We start from the raw sequence: 16,954 nt of genomic DNA, 5'->3' as shown, positions 1-16,954 counted from the left end.
AAATTAGAGTTGGAATAGCTAATGCTTATTTATTTGTTTGTTCTTGCACTCATGTTGTCTATAAGCCGTACTGGTTAGTCTGCTCCATTGCTCTATGAATAATCAATATGGCCATCTGAACTTTGAAATTCCACAAAGCAAAGGTCACTTAATATGATAAAAAGTAAATAAATAATGCTAAGGAACATTAATGATCAAGTATTTATGACTAAAAAGTGTCTAAAGGGTAGGCTCTCAGTAAACACAATAAACAATAAAAATACTGAAAATGGCTTGGCATAAAGTTTTAAAAGATTATTTTTACCAGAGCTTCCTTATCTACTTTCTCCTTCTCAAAGATATCAAAGAATTCAGAGAGCTGAAGTTTCTTCAAATCTTCCTCTAGTGTAGGTGTATCTCCTTGATCCATTACAATATTTAGCGAATCCTAAAAATTAAATTATAAAGCTCATATTCTTGAAATTCATTGTTTCCTTTATTAATACTATTTTGCAGTAAAGAAATACATAGATTTCCACAGCAATGTATCTTAACTTTAACAAATTGTCATTTATGCAAGATATAAATTAAGAGGTTCCAAGGTTTTGCAACTTCAATTGAAAATATGTTTTTAAAGAAATGAGTAAAATATTCATCATCATTAACAAACATTTGCTGAATTTTAAGGGAGCTCAGTGCTTAAGAAATTAGGAAAACAGTGCTTAAGAAATACAACAGTCTAGGCTGGGCGTGGTGGCTCACACCTGTAATCCCAGCACTTTGGGAGGCCAAGGTGGGCGGATCACAAGGTCAGGAGTTCAAGACCAGTCTGACCAACACCCTGTCTCTACTAAAGATACAAAAATTAGCCGGGTACTGTGGCGTGCGCCTGTAATCCCAGCTACTGAGGAGGCTGAGGCAGGAGAATCATTTGAACCCTGGAGGCAGAGGTTGCAGTAAGCCGAGATCGTGCCACTGCATTCCAGCCTAGGTGACAGAGCAAGAGACTGTCTCAAAAAACAAAAAACAAAAAAAAAAGAAATAGAAATAAAACAGTCTAAGACAAAAGCTCTGCTCTGGAGGAACTCATGGTCCAACAGGAGAAATAGGTACCAAATCAATCCTACAGATGATACATGGTTATAGGAATTTTTACTAAAATAATGTTTAAACATCAAGTCCCCAATACTTTCGAACGGAGTTTCTATAAATCATATCAACTTGTAGCCAATTCATTCATTTGTTCATATGCAAACTTCATTTAGCTCAATGATTCTATAACTCTATTAACAGATCAGCAGTGCATATTTTTGAGACGCAGTCTCACTCTGTCACCCAGGCTGGAGTGCAGTGGCACGATCTCAGCTCACTGCAACCTCCACCTCCCAGGTTCAAGCGATTCTCTTGCCTCAGCCTCCCAAGTAGCTGGGATTACAGGCACACACCACCATGCCCAGCTAATTTTTGTATTTTTAGTATAGATGGGGTTTCACCATGTTGGCCAAGCTGGTCTTGAACTCCTGACCTAAGGTGATCCACCAGTCTCAGCCTCTCAACGTGCTGAGATTACAGGCATGAGCCACTGCGCCCGGCCAGCGGTGCATATTCACAAAAGAAAATAAGATACCTATGGTTTAGAATATAACAATTATTATTTGTTATATTACAATTACTATCTTGCTTCTATCATCCAAGAATGACAGAGATAATTAAAAGTCTGTTAAAATGAAAATAAGTGTAAACTTAATGTCATGACATGAAACTAAACTCAGCTAAAAACAAAAAATAAGTCTAAAATCTATAAATCCTTACTAAGGAAAACTACAAGAAAACCTAGCTGAACATCTAAATTACCTTTTCACTGTCAATATCCCCCAAAGAATCTTTCTGATTTGTTAGGATATCAAACAATATAAGCGAACCTATAAGTAAAATAGAAGAAGGGACAATTTCTAAGCATTAGCACTAAATGGCTGTCTGTTATACAAAAAAGGCATAAGCCAATTACATATGTAACCAAATCTACATAGCAAGGAGTCTTTCTTTCCAATTTACCGCCACCCTTCCAACCCCTTCCAAATTTCTTGATCACAGACCACTTCTAGACCTCTGAATTTCATACGGATACAAGACATTGTGCTAACAGGTGTCTTTAAAATGTGCTAGTCTTCTCTGGTCACACAGAACTCATTTTGTTACCTAAACTATGACCAGCAATGGATACACCCCCTTTGAAATCAGGGTTCCTCTGCAGAAAAAGTGTGTATATTCGGTTCATTTCAGAAGCAACTGTGTCCACAATAGTCTGACAGTAGGTGGGACTATTGTAGAAGAAGACATCCAGAATTGTGTCATTGGTGAAGTGCCTGAGGCGGTTAATGCTGGGCAGGGTTATTCGCTGCAGATCTCTGAAAAAAAGGAAAAATAATTTAAGCAGGAAACCTAAATACACTTAATAGCCACTTCCAATTTTAAGCCTTCAAGCTTAAACATTTTATAACAAACAATTGTCGATTTATAGGAAAAAACAGAGGACAAAGGAACATGTGTAATAAAGCCAGAGGGATGTGATAAGCAAAATTCAGAGTATAAAAAACCCTACAAGTCAAACCCACTTCTTCCATACACAAACTGCAAGAAAACAACAGATGTAGACAGAGAGGTAAGTGGTAATCAAGAAATTAAATTAAAGAGACTTTTTTTTTTGAGACGGAGTCTCGCTCCATTGTCCAGGCTGGAGGGCAGTGGCACGATCTCAGCTCACTTGTAACCTCTGCCTCCCAGGTTCAAGCGATTCTCCTGCCTCAGCCTCCCAAACAGCTGGAATTGCAGGCATGTGCCACCATGCCCAGCTAATTTTTGTATTTTTAGTAGTGACAAGGTTTTGTCATGTTAACCAGGCTGGTCTCAAACTCCTGACCTCAGATGATCCACCTGCCTCGGCCTCCCAAAGTGCTGGGATTACAAGCATGAGCCACCATGCCCAGCCCAAGAGAGACTTATAATAAAAGACATATCAACTAATTGCAATGTATGGACTTTATTTGGATCCCAGTTTAAAACATGTGTTTGTAATTATATAAATATGTATATAAAAATTAATGTATATAATTATATAATGTGTATAAAATATGTATATAAAAATATAATAGACAACTGGAAATTTGAACACTGACTAGGTATTTAATGATATTAAGAAATTTTTAAGTGTGATAACAGTGTTATGGTTATACATTTTTTAAGTCCTTTAAAATATACTGTTCAGGGCCAGGCACGGTGGCTCACGCCTGTAATCCCAGCACTTTGGGAGGCTGAGGCAGGCAGATCACGAGGTCCAAAGTTCGAGACCAGTCTGTCCAATAGAGTGAAACCCCATCTCTACTAAAAATACAAAAAATTAGCCGGGTGTGGTGATGTGCACCTTTATCCCGGCTACTTGGGAGGCTGAGGCAGGAGAATCACATGAACCCAGGAGGCGGAAGTTGCAGTGAGCCGAAATCGTGCCATTGCACTCCAGCCCAGGCAACAGTGCAAGACTCTGTCTCAAAAAAAACAAACCAAAAAAATACTGTTCAGGCCGGCGCAGTGGCTCACACCTGTAATACCAGCACTTTGGGAGGCTGAGGCGGGCAGATCATGAGGTCAGGAGTCCAGCCTGGCCAATATGGTGAAACCCTGTCTCTACTAAGAAATACAAAAATTAGCTGGGCATTGTGGCGCATGACTGTAGTCCCAGCCACCTGGGAGGCTGAGGCAGGAGAATTGTTGGAACCCAGGAGGCAGAGGTTGCAGTGAGCCGAGACCGTGCCACTGCACTCCAGCCTGGGTGACAGAGTGACACTCCATCTCAAAAATAAAATAAAAAATAAAATATACTGTTCAGGCCAGGCACTGTGGCTCACACCTGTAATCCTAGCACTTTAGGAGGCCAAAGCAGACAGATTGCTTGAGCCCAGGAGTTCAAAACCAGCTTGGCCAACATGGTAAAAGCCCAACTCTACAAAAAACAGAAAAATCAGCTGGATTGGGCCAGGCACGGTGGCTCACGCCTGTAATCCCAGCACTTGGGGAGGCCGAGACAGGCGGATCACCTGAGGTCAAGAGTTCAAGACCAGCCTGACCAACGTGGAGAAACCCTGTCTCTACCAAAAATACAAATTAGCCAGGCATGGTGGCGCATGCCTGTAATCCCAGCTACTCGGGAGGCCGAGACTGGAAACTGCTTGAACCCGGAAGGCGGAGGTTGCGGTAAGCTGAGATCACGCCACTGCACTCCAGCCTGGACAAGAGCGAAACTCCATCTCAAAAAAAAAAAAAAAGAAAAAAAAAATCAGCTGCGAGTGGTGCCACATGTCTGTAGTCCCAGCAGTACTTGGGAGGCTGGGGCAAGAGGATCACCTGAGCCTGAGGAGGTCCAGGCTGCAGTGAGCTGTGATCATACCACTGCACTCCAACCAAAAAAAAAAGATACAAACTGAAACATTTACAGATGAAATTACAGGATGTCTAAGATAAAAATCATATGGTGATGAAGGGGCATTAGATAGGGTATGAAGATACGGATGAGGCAGAACCAGCCATGTGTTGAGGCTTGTTAGGGCTGGGTAATCAGTACACAAGGATTCATCATATATACTACTTCTGTGAACAAAATTATCTCTAATAAAAAAAGTTTTCTAAAAAGACAAAACAAAAAATGTAAAAGGCTTTTCCTGGAATTCTCAGCAGTAAGGTTTTTTGATTACATGTCAAACGATAAAGAGATCAGCTCCCTCTCTCAATGCACAATTTCTAAAAGCAGAAAAAGGTATGAGTGCCAGGTGCCAAAAGCAAACAGAATTCATATCTGGCAGAGGAAGACCACGCTGACAAAATCTAACATCCAGTTAAAGGTTTCTTAAAATTCCCAGAAAGATTCCTCAAATATTCAACCACTTCTGCAATTTATAAGGGCTATGTGCCCTTAGTAACCTCTTAGCATCTGCTCAAATATTGAAGAATCCAGACCCCACCACAGTGTTTGGCAAATGGAATATACCCAAATCACAGGGTACTGAGAACTGAGACACAGAATCAGAAAAGCCATTTCTGACCAGCATGGAAACAATGCTGACTACTTCCTGCATCTCCTGGTTCTATTCTAGAACTACATTAGAAACACACTACTTGCTGGAGAGCCCCATAGCTAGATATCCTAGATATCCTCAACTTAAGCAACATTCTCTGTCATTACCATAAATTTACAAACAAAACTAATGGTCTTATACCTTAAGAAAGCCATCACTTAAAAGTCACTGTACCAATTATACCTCAAGTTATAAATGCTAATAGTTTAATGTTTGAGAAATCCTCCCTTTTTTCTAAATTTGGACAAATATTATTTAAATATAATAACAAAAGGAACAACAAAATACTTTGTACATATTGGGGTATGGCTAGCTTTTGACATCTGAAGATGGAAATAGTTATATACTATGGGAAGACAGCAATATTTGGCTTTAATGCTAAAGATACAATGAAGCTGTAATAGTAAATACTAGTGAGCCAGTAAAACGTACTGAAGATACACACAGCTCTCTACTCCTAACCAGGGCTAATTAAACCAAGTGACTGATCAGCATTTAACAGCATATCTCTAAGAAATTTTAAATATTCAGTCAGCTATAGCATAAAAATGTCCCCAAGCACAGCAATGATCAGAAAATATAATCACAGCTAACAACTCGAAGGTATTAAGTATTACTCACACATCCACACCAGTAGAATGCAAAGGACTGTGCCAGTTGACTGGAAGAAATTCGACCCTCCCAATCTGCTGATTTTCTTGGGCTTTCTTAAAATGTGTCTGTAGCAAGTTCAAGGAAACACTGCGAAAATCATTAACTGGAAAAGAAAATTAACTTATGCATCAACAATGAAGTAACAAATCTGTAGAATTTGGATGCAACAAATCATGTAATTATACTCTAACTACATTTGCACAGAACACATACTGACTTCCGTCAAAAATAAAGTGGTATTCAGGAAAAATTATGAATGCATATAGGAAAAGATATTTCTTTAATAATTTTTTTTTTTTGAGATGGAGTACTGCTCTGTAACCCAAGCTGGAGTGCAGTGGCGAGATCGCACCTCACTGCAGCCTCCACCTCACTGGTTTAAGCAATTCTCCTGCCTCAGCCTCTTGAGGATCTGGGATTACAGGCACATACCACCAAGCCCAGCTAATTTTTGTATTTTCAGTAGAGACGGAGTTTTGCCCTGTTGGCCAGGCTGGTCTTAAACTCCTGACTTTAGGTGATCTGCCTGCCTTGGCCTCCCAAAGTGCTGGGATTACAGGTGTGAGCCACCGTGCCTGGCCTAACAACTTGCTTTTACCATACAAAATACTTCATCAAAAGAAGGCTAACTTCAGGCCAGGGGCAGTGGCTCACGCCTGTAATCCCAGCACTTTGGGGGGCCAAGGCAGGTGGATCATATGAGGACAGGAGTTCGAGACCAGCCTGGCGAACATGGCAAAACCCCATCTACTAAAAATACAAAAATTAGCCAGGCATGGTGGTGTGAGCCTGTAATCCCAGCTACTCAGGAGGCTGAGGGCAGGATAATCACTTGAACCTGGGAGGCAGAGGTTGCAGTGAGCAGAGTTTATGCCACTACACTCCAGCCTGGGCAACAGAGCAAAACTCTGTCTCAGGAAAAAAAATAATATATTTAAAAACAAAAAAAAAGGAAAAGGAAAAAAAAAGAAAGCTAAACTTCAAAACGTCGGCATCATGGGAACTGTTTCCATTTTTTTTTTTAATCACATGACAATACAACAACAGTCTTGCAGTGGAATTCCTACCCTAACTTTCTGGTTCTTATAAACAAGCACCACCCAATACTTTAAAGAAAAAAAAATACACTGTTGTTTGAAATTCATATCACATCAGTCTCAACCTTCCACAATACAATTCTAGTTTATGTTTAGAACCATTAGCCAGTTAGAATAAGACACCCTAATTGGAACAATTAAACTTTGAATACTATCAGGTTTTAGAGGACACATTTCTTTTTTTTTTTTTTTTTTGAGGTCTCACTCTGTTGCCCAGGCTGGAGTGCAGTGGCCCGATCTCAGCTCACTGCAACCTCTGCCCTCCGAGTTTAAGTGATTCTCTTGCCTCAGCCTCCCGAGTAGCTGGGATTACAGGCGCCTGCCACTGCGCCCGGCTAATTTTTGTATTTTTAGTAGAGACAGGGTTTCACAATCTTGGCCAGGCTGATCTTGAACTCGTGACCTCATGATCCACCTGCCTTGGCCTCCCAAAGTGCTGGGATTACAGGCGTGAGCCACCGCACCCGGCCTAGAGGACACCTTTCAAAATCTAGTTATACTAATGACTTAAATCCTCCAATTACAATATCAAAGGTTTCACAGTATGAATTACAAAAACGATTGAATGCTTCTGTTATTCATTAAACTCTATCATCTTTATGGTTCCCTGTAAATTTGAAATAGTTAGAAATAAGACCATCACATCATAAAACACAATTTTATAGGGATTAACTGCTTGTTCATTCGAGACTATTACAATAGTTAAGAGTATAAACTATTAGCCTCAGGAATTTCCTAGCACTTCAGGTCTAAGCTGAGACGCTTTACTACCTTGCCACCTGTCTTTAACTCTCCAAATCTTCTTATGCAGCTAAGACAATAGACCAAAGACAAGGCTTTATCTCAGCTCACAAGAGCACTGATTAATATTCTCTCACATGCTTTGCAAACCTACCACACTGTACAATGCTTCGAAAGCGGAGATCACAAGCTGGTCCAATCCCATGGACTACAAAAACCAAGTGATCTATTTGTAAAGGTTCTCCTATAAATGAAATTAAAAAGAAAATTATTCTGTATAATTAGTCATGTATTCTAATGTCATCCATCATGAAAAGGTTATAAATATAAGCAAGTTAAAAGATGAACAGATAATTTAAAAGATATAAAATAGTCCTTTAAGTACCTAGCAAAAATACATTGATTTTACTTGGTTTCTAATTTATCTTGAAATAAGTCTGTAAAATTTTTTTCAGGATTTTTTTCTTTTTTTTTCTGATCTCTGAAAAAGAAAACTCGGCTGGGCACGGTGGCTCATGCCTGTAATCCCAGCACTTTGGGAGGCCAAGGAAAGCAGATCACAAGGTCAGCAGTTCGAGACCAGCCTGACCAACACGGTGAAACTTCATCTCTACTAAAAATACAAAATTAGCCGGGTGTGGTGGCGCATGCCTGTAATCCCAGCTACTGGAGAGGCTGAGGCAGAAGAATCACTTGAACCCTGGAGGTGGCAGAGGTTGCAGTGAGCCGAGATCACGCCACTGCACTCCAGCCTGGGTGACAGAGCGAGACTCTGTCTCAAAAAAAAAAACAAAAAAAAAAAACACTTTTTTTTTTTTTAATTAGGTTTTTTTTTTTGTTTGTGACTGAGTCTCGCTCTGTCACCCAGGCTGGAGTGCAGTGGCATGATCTCGGCTCACTGCAACCTCTGCCTCCCGGGTTTAAGCGATTCTCCTGCCTCAGCCTCCCGAGTAGTTGGGACTACACGCGTACGCCACCACACCTGGCTAATTTTTTGTATTTTTAGTAGAGACAGGGTGTTTCACCGTGTTAGCCAGGATGGTCTCCACCTCCTGACCCGCCCGCCTCGGGCTCCCAAAGTGCTGGGATTACAGCCGTGAGCCAACACACTTGGCCTTTTTTCAGGTTTTAAAAACTTTTTTTTTTTTTTTTTTTTGAGACAAAGTCTTACTCTGTCACCTAGGCTGGAGTGCAGTGGCATGATAAACACGCATTCCAGCCTCAACCTTCTGGGCTCGAGTGATCCTCCTGCCTCAGCCTCCAAAGTGGCTGAGACTACAGATGTGTGCTACCATGCCCAGTTAATTTTTGTATTTTTTGTAGAGACGGGGTTTCGCCATATTGCCCAGGCTGGTCTCGAACTCCTGGGCTCAAGTGATCCTTCCACCTTGGCCTCCCCAAGTGCTGGGATTACAGGCATGAGCTACCATGCCCAGCTAGGTTTTTAAAACTTTTTATTTTTAAATAACTAGAAATGTACAGAAAACTAGAAAGCATAGTACAGACACTCCCACATACTTTTTACAGAGATTCAACTTTTTAACAATTACATTTGCTTTATGATTCTCTGTGTGTGTACACATACACACATTTATTTTTCTGAATCATTAGAAAGCAGGCTACATACATCATCAGGTTGCATGCACCATACCTCTTTAACCCTTTAATACCATAATGTATATTTCCTAAGTATATTATCTTACATAACCATAATACAGTTATTGAATCCAGGCAACTGAACACTGATAAAATACTTTTATCTAATATTTCATTTTTATCAATGTCTGGTATGTTTTCAAAGCCTGAAATTTTAAACTCATCTTTTTAAATTACAGTAAAGCTACGATTTTGTCCAAGAGACAAGAAAAAAGGAATATTATAATCCAATTAAATATATTATAAAACCGTAAGTGACCCTACCTAGATAGCAGTGCATAATCAGGTCCTACTGAAAAATAGGTTTCCTTAGTTGAAAATCTTCAAGGACAAGGAGTTATTACCAGGAATAAATTTCTAGTCAAGTAGGTGGAATCACACTTCTTGGAATTAGGACTAAATCAGTTCATCTGTACTTAGTGACTTCCTGGACAGTATTGCCAAATTTTACCCATTGTACCATATGTTTTAAAAGATATTTTTATATCTATTAAGATTCTTAGTAGACAAAGTGATGCTAATCTCAACTTGGAATAAACCCATATGATTAAAGATGATTTTTAAGCCTTGAGGTAATCTAAATCCACAGAAAAAGGTCACAATTTAAGGAGTAAACAAATACATCAGAAGGTAAGAAAAATAAATGATTAACATTACCACAATGAATGTCAACAGAGATGTTCTCAACTCCTCTCTTCACAGTTCTTGGTCGACCCTGCTCTGTGGGTGTTGAACCCCAATCATCAGACCCTGCAACTGGCTGGTAATGCACCATAAGCTTAAACAGAACAGATCAGAGCAATAAAAATATTCTGCAATACAATCATCTCTATACAATGCAATTTAAGTGTAGAATCATGTCTCTCAAACCACACAGTCAAATCTGAACTGGAGTTTTGATATACAACTCGTATGGCTTGAAATGAGAACCGTGAAAATATATTAGGCTAACAAATCTGTCAATAGTCCCTTTCTACATGGAAGACATGCTCACATAATGTCAGTGATTTTCTTATTCTACAGTGGCATAATTTTCCATAAGAAAATTATTTTGTATAAGCTGAGTTGGGTAAATAACAGTAGTGGCTACAAGTTTTTAAGTTTCATAATTGTGAATTCAATATAAAATTTGACAAAGGTTATCCTACACAGAGTGCTTAGCAAAAGAAACCAATTGAGTTCTCCCTAATAGTGCAATTAACTTTTTATCCCAACAAGAGAAATGCTTTGTTTTACCTTTGGATTGTGTAAAATAATAATTTCTCTGTTGGGAGATTCCAGTTTCTTTTTCCATTCATCCAAAGTTACAGCAAGCATGTAAGTTTCCTTAAAAGAAAACACATTTTTTAGATGAACATCCCTTAATTTGAGGTGTTCCGGCAGCTGTTTTTGAAGAAGACAAAGAAAATTAAAGTTTTCCCTAAATAAATGCATTATTATGACTGTGACAGTGACTAATCCCCCTATGACCCCAAAGCCCTGATTAAATCAAGAGACTCCTTTTTTAAAAATCAAAATAAAATTGTTACAACATAGCCATAGTTACAAAAAAAGAAAACACATTTCATTAGCGTTCTCTAGTAGCTTTCCTATTAAAACTGAACTTATTCACAAGAATACTATGTATTAATGAGTTTCAATAAGAATATCCTACTCCAATTTATCAAATTTATTTTTAAATCTTTTTGTTGTTGTTGTTTTTTGTTTTGTTTTGTTTGTCTTACTCTGTCACCCAGGCTGGGTTGCAGTGGCACGATCTCGGCTCACTGCAACCTCCGCCCCCCGGGGTTCAAGCAATTCTCTTGCCTCAGTCTCCCAAGTAGCTGGGATTACAGGCACCCGCCACCACACCCAGCTAACTTTTGTATTTTTAGTAGACATGGGGTTTGGCCATAATGGCTAGGCTGGTCTCAAACTCCTGACCTCAGGTGATCCGCCCGCCTCGGCCTCCCAAAGTGCTGGGATTACAAGCATGAGCCACAGCACCCAGCCTATTTTTAAATTATTTTGAAATTACAACAGATAGTAGCACCAGGACAAAGGAGGAAAAAAAACACTCCTAATTCCATCATCTACGCTAGATAATTAGTGTTCACATTTTAGTATATTAATATTAATGTTCTAGACCGGGCATGGTGGCTCATGCCTGTAATCCCAACACTTTGGGAGGCCAAGGCAGGAAGATCACCTGAGGTCTGGCATTCGAGACCAGCGTGGCCAACATGGCAAAACCCCATTTTTACTAAAAATACAAAAATTAGCTGGTGTGGGCCGGGCACAGTGGCTCACGCCTGTAATCCCAGCACTTTGGGAGGCCAAGGCGGGTGGATCACTTGAGGTCGGGAGTTCGAGACCAGCCTGACCAACATGGAGAAATCCCGTCTCTACTAAAAATACAAAATTATCCAGGCATTGTGGCACATGCCTGTAATCCCAGCTACTCAGGAGGCTGAGGCAGGAGAATCGTTTGAACCCGGGAGGCAGAGGTTGAGGTGAGCTGAGATCACGCCACTGCACTACAGCCTGGGCAACAAGAGTGGAACTCTGTCTCAAAAAAAAAAATTAGCCAGTGTGGTGGGGCGCGCCTGTAATCCCAGCTACTTAAGAGGGTGAGGCAGGAAAAGTGCTTGAACCCAGGATGCAGAGGTTGCAGTGAGCCAAGATCGCACCACTGGACTCCAGCCTGGGCAACAGAGTGAGACTCTGTCTCAAAAACAAAAACAAAAACAAAAAAAAGCAAACAAACAAACAAAAAAACAAGAAAAAGGCTGGGCGCGGTGGCTCACGCCTGTAATCCCAGCACTTTGGGAGGCCGAGGCGGGCGGATCACGAGGGCAGGAGCTTGAGACCATCCTGGCTAACACAGTGAAACCCCATCTCTACTAAAAATACAAAAAATTAGCTGGGCGTGGTGGCGGGCGCCTGTAGTCCCAGCTACTTGGGAGGCTGAGACAGGAGAATGGCAAGAACCCAGGAGGCGGAGCTTGCAACGAGCCAAGATCGTCCCACTGCACTCCAGCCTGGGGGACACAGTGAGACTCTTGTTTCAAAAAAAAACAAATACTAATGCTCTACTCCAATTTAAAGAAAAATTTCAGTTTTCAGAGCAAGAAAAATAAAAGCTAAAAAAGATCAATCCTGTGACCATAGCATAATACAGTTTGCATTTGTGTGTGTGTGTGTGCGTGTACTTTTTTTTGTAGTGGCGGGGTTAAGCTTTGTTGCCCAGGCTGTTCTCAAATTCCTGGGCTCAAGTCATCCTCCTGCCTTGGCCTCACAATGTGCTGGGATTACAGGTGAGAGCCACTATGCCCACCAGTATTTTTTTTTTTTTGAGATGGAGTTTTGCTCTTGTTGCCCAGGCTGTAGTTCAATGGTGCGACCTCCGCTCACCACAACGTCCGCCTCCCGGGTTCAAGCAATTCTCTTGCTTCAGCCTCCCAAGTAGCTGGGATTACAGGTGTGCACCACCATGCCCAGCTAATTTTGTATTTTTAGTAGAGACAAGGTTTCTCCATGTTGGTCTCCATGTTCTCATGTTGGTCTCAAACTCCCAACCTCAGGTGATCCGCCCGCCTCAGCCCCCCAAACTGCTGGGATTACAGGCGTGAGCCACCAGGCCCAGAGTATTTTTTTCTTTTTTTACACCTTAAAACACCACAACCATTTCCATCATATTTTAAAATCTGAAAAAGGCCAAGCACAGTAGCTCACACCTGTAATCCCAGCACTTTGGGAGGCCGAGGCCAGCAGATCATTTGAGGTCAGTTGTTCGAGACCAGCCTAGACAATATGGTGAAACCCCATCTCTAATAAAAATCAGTAGGAACAACTCTCCCATTACAATCTTTTCCTTTCAAGGATTGAAAAGGGGAAAAGAAGTACATATTTCAAAATAAATCTCCCAACATACAATTCTGAGTTATACTCTAAATAATGTTATGATACACAAGAATGAACAGTTCCTACTTGGCTAAACACCAAACAAAATGGAATCTAATTCATATCTTTTTCACTACCTACTTTACAAACCGTCAAAACCATTCCTGATTTTAATGAAACATGAAAAAAATACTACCCAAACAGTTTTGTTCTTTTTCTGAGGAAAGATAGCAGTGCCCCTTAAAAAAAATTAGGCAGGCATGGTGGCGGCCACCTGTAATCCCAGCTACCTGGGAGGCTCAGGCATGAGAATCACTTGAACTGGGGAGGTGGAGGTTGCAGTGAGCCAAGATTGCACCACTGCACTCCAGCCTGGGCAACAGAGCGAGACTCCGTCTCAAAACAAAAAAGTCTGAAAATAAGACTACTTTATCCTGAAACTTGCTTGTAAATAGAAATGCTTTATTATATTTTATAATGTGATGCAGACAGAACCAAAGTCTTTCTGGAAATTTCACAAAATAAATTACAAAAGAAAGAAAAGATTATTAAATAAGAGAAGGAAAGAATAAGTAAAAAAAGAGTCAAAAGAATACCTCTAAAACTTGGCTGAAGCTCTCCGAGTAGGGAACATACTTATTGTCTTTGTCCCCCTTGTAAAACCACGTACATCGTCTCACTTCCGATGCTAGTTCATCCCAGTATACAGCATACCGCATCCTCTCCCCCAAATGAACATCATATCTGCCCCCATCAGTAGGAACAACTCTCCCATTACAATCTTTTCCTTTCAAGGATTGAAAAGGGGAAAAGAAGTATATATTTCAAAATAAATCTCCCAACATACAATTCTGAGTTATACTCTAATAATGTTATGAAACACATGAATGAAAAGTTCCTACTTGGCTAAACACCAAACAAAATGGAATTTAATTCATATCTTTTTCACTACCTACTTTACGAACCGTCAAAACCATTCCTGATTTTAATGAAACATGAAAAAAATACTACCCAAATAGTTTTGTTCTTTTTCTGAGGAAAGATAGGAGTGCCCCTTAAAAAAATTACATAATGTGATTTTTCTGAATTTGCTTGAGGAACCATAAGGTAAATTAATAACCATCATGATGATTCAGTATAAATAGAATCATTCTTGTTTTATAAAAGAAGAAAAGACAAGTGACAAGTTAGAGAGTTCATTCTTCTGCACCGTGACACCCCACTCTATACATACTTTTTTCTTTTCTTTTTTTTTTTTTTTGAGACAAGTCTCACTCTATCACCCAGGCTGGAGTCCAGTGGCACAATCTTGGCTCACTGCAACCTCCGCCTCCCGGGTTTGAGCAATTCTCCTGCCTCAGCCTCCCAGGTAGCTAAGACTACAGGCACATACCCCGCCGCCCAGCTAATTTTTGTATTTTTAGTAGAGAAGGGGTTTCACCATGCTGGCCAGGCTAATCTCAAACTCAGACCTCAAGTGATCTGCCCGCCTTGGCCTCCCAAAGTGCTGGGATTACAGGTGTGAGCCACTGTGCCCAGCCTTACACATTCTTTATAAAACAAAGTAAAACATAAGCGAGAACATTAAAGATATTACTGGGGGGCTGGGCAGGGTGTAACACGCCTGTAATCCCAGCACTTTGGGAGGCCCAGACAGAAAGACTGCTTGAACCTAGGAGTTCAAGACCAGCCTAGACAATATAATTAGGCCCCCAACTCTAAGGCCTCCAACTATGCAGAAATAATAATAGATACTGTTTTCAAAATACGGACCAAATTCTTGAATATTATTGATTGGCTAGGTATTAGTGCAGAAATTCTATATAAAATGCTGTAAGAAATTATTTAACTGGAAAAATCTAAAATTTGGTTTTCATAGCACTCACTATAAGGACCATTATATTATAGTTTGAAGAGGGGAAAGTCTTTGTCTATTCCAAGTCATAATTTTCACCTACCAGAGCTATACGCCTCTTCCAGCTGCTGTGAATCCTCAGAGTTGAAAGGAATCCATGTCTCCTTAGAATCTATTATCTTACAATAAAACCAATGGGGAGAAACTGGTTCATACAAGCTGCCAGCATCCATGTCTATTAGCTCAAAGGAACTACATGAGTTTGGTGACGGAGATGGATCTGACTGGGACAACTGCTCCTGTTGTGACTGCACTGATGACATTTCGCTCTCTAAAGACAAAAGAAAACTATCAGGAAAATTATCTTAACTGTGTAACTGTTCGCACACATACACACGCACAAAACTAATCATTTTACGGAGCCATTTCTGCAACAACAAAATCTACATAATTTAAAAGAGAAATAACATAAATTAGCAGCTGGATGGGTGGAAGCTTTAAATAAAATACTTCTAGATCAACCACTGCGCAGAGTTCCCAATTCTCTCAGAAAACTGGGTAATTTTACTCAGTCCATAAGTTATAAAACAAACCCAGAATCACAGGACCACATGCTCGAAACTAGATTGCAACAAAAACATTTTACCCTAATTTCCAATCTAAATGTAGTTAAAGGCAGAAAATTTACTCCAAGTCAGCTGGGTCACGCCCTGTCCTAGTAACGCCAAGGTTTTGGGCTCCAGGCCCCTACCATTACACAACTAATGGAATCTTAAAATACAAAAAATAAAACTATTCGCTTAGGAACCAATCATTTTTGATGGATCCTTGAAGTCCCTTAATGGGTGGTGGTACAAATTGGGAAAAGACGAAATCTCGCCTGGGGCCACGGTGCGCACACGCACGCCCACTCCCATAGCCAGAATCTCAGATGAAAGGTAACAAGCGACCTCAAAAGCCTCCTCCCGCAGAGGAGGCTCTGACCAGCTGTTTCTACCTCTCCAACACTCTTTCCATTCGGCAACGATCAGCGCCGCAGGCACCAGAAGGACACTTCTAAGCTGCCCCGTAAGGGCGGGGGGCAGGAGGGCATCTCGCGCGGGCCCGGCGGGACGGCAGACGCCGGCTTTCGGCTCCATTGTCGTTTTCCCCACACAGACTTACCTCAGCCACCCTGGCCCGCCCCTGGCCCCCCGCGACCCTAGGCCCTGGCGTCCCGCTCCGGGCCCTCGGAGCTCGGGCTCAGGTCGTCCGCCCGCAGCCCCGCGACAGCAGCAGGGACCCAGTGCAGACCACAGGGTTCACAGGGTTCACAGGGTGCCCAGGGTTCCCCCAGGCTCGGGGCTTCCCGGGGGCCGAGGTTCCCCCGCCCCGCATCCCGGCCCCGCAGCGCTGCACCGCCCACCTGCACCCAGCCCGGCCTCCCTCGGTCCAGCCGCCCGCCCGACGCGGTCTCACCTGGCGGCCCCGCCACTCCTCAGGCTCTCCTGCCCTCCCTGAGGAGGACACTGCATGGCCCGGCCGCGGCCTTTACCCCAGCCCGGGCGGGGCGAAGCGGAGCAGGGCGGAACCTGCAGCCCCGCCGGGCTCGCGCCGAACACCAGGCGCCACGGCGCTCCCAGTGGGCGAGTAGCGGGCCCGGATGCCGGGCGAAAAGGTGAGGCGGCGGGGAGCGCGGCGCGCGACCGCGGGTGGGGCGCGCAGGGCCTCAGGGCACGGGCGGCAAGTGTCGCGAGAGGTGGAGAGAGTCGCGCGAGACGTGGCTCCTCCTGCGGGCAGGGAGCTGCGGCGCCGGGCGGCGGGCTGCTGGCGGCTGAGGTCTAACTGCGGGGGAGAGTTTCGAGTGTCCGTGGCGGAAGGGGCTTCGAGATCAGTTTCTAGTATCCGTGACGGAAGGGGCTTCGAGATCAGTTTCGAGTGTCCGTGGCGGAAGAGGCTTCGAGACGGCCCCTCACGTATGGGGC

General features: G+C 42.2%; 1 protein-coding gene across 6 annotated transcripts in view; it reads right to left on the bottom strand.

The window, feature by feature from the left end:
* DDHD2 (DDHD domain containing 2) overlaps window positions 1-16,695 on the bottom strand; it is a 42,267-nt gene extending 25,572 nt beyond the window's left edge. For 3 of the 6 annotated variants that reach the window (XM_054561443.2, XM_054561445.2, XM_054561446.2), the window contains exons 1-10: window positions 16,449-16,693; window positions 15,094-15,338; window positions 13,732-13,922; window positions 10,490-10,579; window positions 9,911-10,031; window positions 7,752-7,841; window positions 5,727-5,862; window positions 2,179-2,387; window positions 1,834-1,901; window positions 305-427 (exon numbers count right to left, since the gene is read on the bottom strand). In XM_054561443.2, coding sequence (XP_054417418.1) covers window positions 305-427; window positions 1,834-1,901; window positions 2,179-2,387; window positions 5,727-5,862; window positions 7,752-7,841; window positions 9,911-10,031; window positions 10,490-10,579; window positions 13,732-13,922; window positions 15,094-15,338; window positions 16,449-16,504 — 1,329 coding nt within the window. In that variant the 5' untranslated portion in view covers window positions 16,505-16,693. Of the gene's footprint in view, window positions 1-304; window positions 428-1,833; window positions 1,902-2,178; window positions 2,388-5,726; window positions 5,863-7,751; window positions 7,842-9,910; window positions 10,032-10,489; window positions 10,580-13,731; window positions 13,923-15,093; window positions 15,339-16,448 lie in introns of those variants that run through there. The other 3 variants (XM_054561442.2, XM_054561447.2, XM_024251010.3) reach the window with 3 other exon arrangements.
* Window positions 16,696-16,954: the final 259 nt, after the last annotated feature.

This window comes from Pongo abelii, chromosome 7, assembly GCF_028885655.2.
Source record: "Pongo abelii isolate AG06213 chromosome 7, NHGRI_mPonAbe1-v2.0_pri, whole genome shotgun sequence".
Lineage (NCBI taxonomy): Eukaryota > Metazoa > Chordata > Mammalia > Primates > Hominidae > Pongo > Pongo abelii.
Note: the sequence above shows the minus strand (reverse complement) of the source record. Positions and strands in the feature narration are given on the sequence as shown.